Source organism: Camelina sativa, chromosome 17 (genome assembly GCF_030686135.1).
Source record: "Camelina sativa cultivar CO46 ecotype springtype chromosome 17, ASM3068613v1".
Taxonomy (NCBI): Eukaryota; Viridiplantae; Streptophyta; class Magnoliopsida; order Brassicales; family Brassicaceae; genus Camelina; species Camelina sativa.
In genome coordinates, this window is record NC_141896.1 from 27,192,940 (window position 1) to 27,196,768 (window position 3,829).

Genomic DNA, 3,829 nt, shown 5'->3' on the forward strand with positions numbered 1-3,829 from the left:
TAAGTAACAAAATCAATTTTAAATTTAAATAATTACGGGCTTTAAAGTTTACTAAACTCTAATACGATTTTTTTTAGGCTGATTCTGATTTTACATTAAGATGAGTACACTTACAAACTGGCTGTGGAATAAAGAATACATCATCATTTGTTACTTGTAAGTTTTTCAAGTTCCATATTCATCTCAATGTGTTGCTTTTTTTAATCTTGTCTCTGTTTTGTGATTGTCTATGATTGACAAATAATAATTAAAGAAAATAGTTTATATTCGCTATTTTTAAAAATCTAACAAAGGAAACAAATATTTATTTATAGAAAACAAAAGTTTTTAATAGTATGGAAATTTTTTTGAAATAAACTTACGGTAGATACAATAGGTATACTTCAAACAGAAAAAAAAACCACACTAACTTATTACAACATAATCTTAACAATAAAGATAAATCATTTGTCCTTAAGATAATACTTTCAACGTTAAGATAAAACACTAACTTATTCCTTCACAAAAATGTTTCTCTGTAACAAAAACCATACTCCTCTACACCATCTTCGACAGTCTTTTCATCCATTGTAATAATCTTTTTCGAATATTAGAAGTGGTAATAGGTTATATATTAAAAAAACGTAGAATTTTAAATCTTAAAAATATTAAAATACAGAAAACACTAAAGAAATATTCTTACCTTGATGAACGTTTTCTAAGCGAGTTATTTCAAATTCTGAAACACTTCTTTGAAAACAACATTCATAGTTTCCTTCTGAGGGTTTTCGTCTTTATCCACAATCAAAATCTTGTAATGACCATTGCATCATTTGCATCATGACATGCTGTCCAAATATTGTCAGCAAACTTTCCACACAAAGTACATGACTTTCCCCACAAAGTACATGACAGACGCTGGTCACTGCATTGAAATTATTTTGAAAATATTTAGTCTTTATTATTTTTTTAGCTCTTTCTCAACAGAGAAAATCTGTAATCACTACCTTGTGTCTCGCAGCTCAACCTCTAATCTCTTTTTTGGTTTGTCACTGAGCTCTGACGTTTTCATGTCACCAATAGAAAGCACTTGGCCAACAACATCTGCATTAGAAAATAATTATTCAATACTAATATTAGAAATATTAATCTATATATATAATTTAAACAAAAAATACATTATACTTACCTATCCTGAAACTTTCCTGAGGCTCTTGTAAGTTGAAAGTTCTCTATTATTCGCCACTCACCAAAGACAATAAGCCTTTGAAACTTGTTCAACTGCTACTTATTAACAGTGGTATGAATGAGGGTACCTTAACAATGATAAATAATGAAATTATATATTTTGAAAACCTTCCAAGATCATTGGAACATATATAAAATATTTTCAAAAGTTTTTGTAAAAATAATAGACTTATTATGGTATCAGCCAAAATCATCTCTAGAGTCTCTCCAGTGTATGTGGTATACTGCGTCTACGTATGCACAATCTTGAATTTTATTTTCCATGTTGTTTTGAAGTCCTTAAGTTCGGAGACATGAGTGAAACCATCATTGGCAGCCATCTCTTCTACTAAGGTGATTTTCTGATCTATTTTTCTACGTTTGATGTGTTTTTAAGTGTATGTCGTATTCTCTTGTTTATATAGAAGTTTTAGTTATGAGTTGTTGCGATTGTGGTAATTGTAGAATATTCGGAAAATCAATTCTAGATTTTCAGTTAATGTTTTCATTTTATTATTTGTTTGAAGAAATATGGTCGAGCATGATTGTTGATTGCATTAAAATAGTATCTGTTTTTGTTTAACATGTTTGATATTATGGTAAGTTTTTGAAATCAATATTGTTTTCATTCGCATAACTTTACCAGATTACATTACGATATGAAAATGATTTACTATGGTGATGATTATGGCAACAGAATTGTTATGGTATATAATTGAAACAAAGCTGTTTGGATTCACCGTGTTTTTTTGCTAAATAATTGACGAACATATATGGCAATTATTTACTATGGTGACGTTTGTGGTGAATGGTAAGTTGTATAAAACGGTTTTGTTTAAAATCCCTGATTTGTTGGAGTTTAGATGACTAACGAATATTATGGTTGGTATTTGCAAATAATCTGTTTGGATTTAATTTTACTTAAGGTTTGCGAGAACTTACATGATTAGACATGCATCTACAATATCTAAGATCCGAATAAGCTTATGTCCAAACACTTTGGATCCACGTGTTTCTACTCAAAAAGATTACCTCTGAGTTAATTTTTGAAGACTCTCCCAGGCACGAGTCCTAGTGTTTTCACCGAAGTACCATGAAGCAAGCTTTTATCCGGATCTCACCTACTCCTTTTTAGCAAAAAAGGTAAGTCTTGCTGGTCTTTACCCATCCGTTGGAACTTTACACACAGGATATTATGCCTCCCCCCATTTTCAAACTCCCAAACACCAACCCCCCTCCCCCGCCGCAAGTAAGCTTCTGCCGGCCTCCTCCTCCGCATAATCTTGCGTCTTACCAGATTACTAGTCCCCTCCTCATACTCTCGACGATAGAATAATCCTCTCAAAGCCACTTCTATACCAATCTGCTTTTACTCCGGTTTGATTTCCTCCAAACAAAAACCTGGTACCATGAATAACAGGATCCCTGCTTATCAAAAAGGAAAAGGAGTAGTACGAGGTTACTCTCCTCCCCCAAAGAAGCGAATCCGAGCACCGGAGCTAGACTGCTCTGCACTAATGGAGGAGAATGCCCTTACCCTCATTGGTTGCCTCACAAACCCATCGGGTCAGCGTATGTGGGCTCTTCTACCCTTCCTGGAGAAACGCTGGAACCTAAATGGAAAAACTAAAGGATCAGATCTAGGACGGGTATCTTTCAACTTCGTTTCGACTTTGAGGAAGATCTCCAAAGAGTCTTAGAAGAAAGACCTTTGCACTTTGACCAGTAGATGGTCATTCTCCAACGATGGGAACCAACAATCTCTGACTCTTTCCCCTCGCAAATCCCTTTTTGGGTAGAAGTCCAAGGTCTCCCAAAGCATTTCTGGCAACCGACTATGCTCCAAACAATAGGTGAAGAGATTGGAGAAGTTATGGAACTTGATATCTCCTCAGACTCTGCGAAGGTGCGTGTGCTTATCGAGGGACTCCAACCTATCACCAAAGAGACGATTGTAGAGTTCTCCACAGGATCTGAAACCTTTGTCTTTCTGGATTATAAAAATCTGAAGAACCACTGTCAACACTGCCTCATAATCACCCATGAGAAGAAAAACTGCCCAGGCTTACTGGAATCAGAAGAACAAACCCAAAGTGCACACCCTACCAAACCTAACTCAAATCTTAACTCCCAAGGTACGGTGAGGAACTACTATACCCCAGAAAAAAATTTCTTACCCCCGCAAGAACATCCCCATAGCCCTATAAGAAGCATCAACTCGCAGAGAAGCTCAATCCCACAAAAGAGACCTTATGAGCGTTTGGAATTTGACTCCTACAGTAGGGCTTAAGATTTAAGTCGCAGTCACCACCAAGCTACTAGAGCAAATTCCTCTCGGCTCCGTGAACCATCGCGGTACCACCCCCATAAGGGTCGAGCATCTGTTTACCGTCCAAGAGACAAATCCCCATCAAAATCTCTCACAAGAAACATGCGGTGGAGAGAAAGATCCCACTCCTCGACTCAACCCCGGGATGATTCATCTGCCTCTTCTAGAGCCCGCCGGCCACCTCTAGAACGCGATCAAGGAGATTTTAACCCCCACCCCCGCGGGCCCCAACCCGGGAGACTAGGAGAACCCTAACCACCACAGGGGAAAAGTCCCCACCAATGAGAGTGCCCT

At 36.8% G+C, this 3,829-nt stretch overlaps 1 protein-coding gene across 1 annotated transcript; it reads left to right on the forward strand.

Annotated features, from left to right (window-relative positions):
- Nucleotides 1-2,935: 2,935 nt before the first annotated feature.
- On the forward strand, nt 2,936-3,496 carry LOC147924345 (uncharacterized). Its single transcript, XM_087496730.1, has one exon. The coding sequence runs from the start codon at nt 2,936-2,938 to the stop codon at nt 3,494-3,496; it is 561 nt and encodes a 186-aa protein (XP_087352856.1).
- The last annotated feature ends 333 nt before the right edge of the window (nt 3,497-3,829 follow it).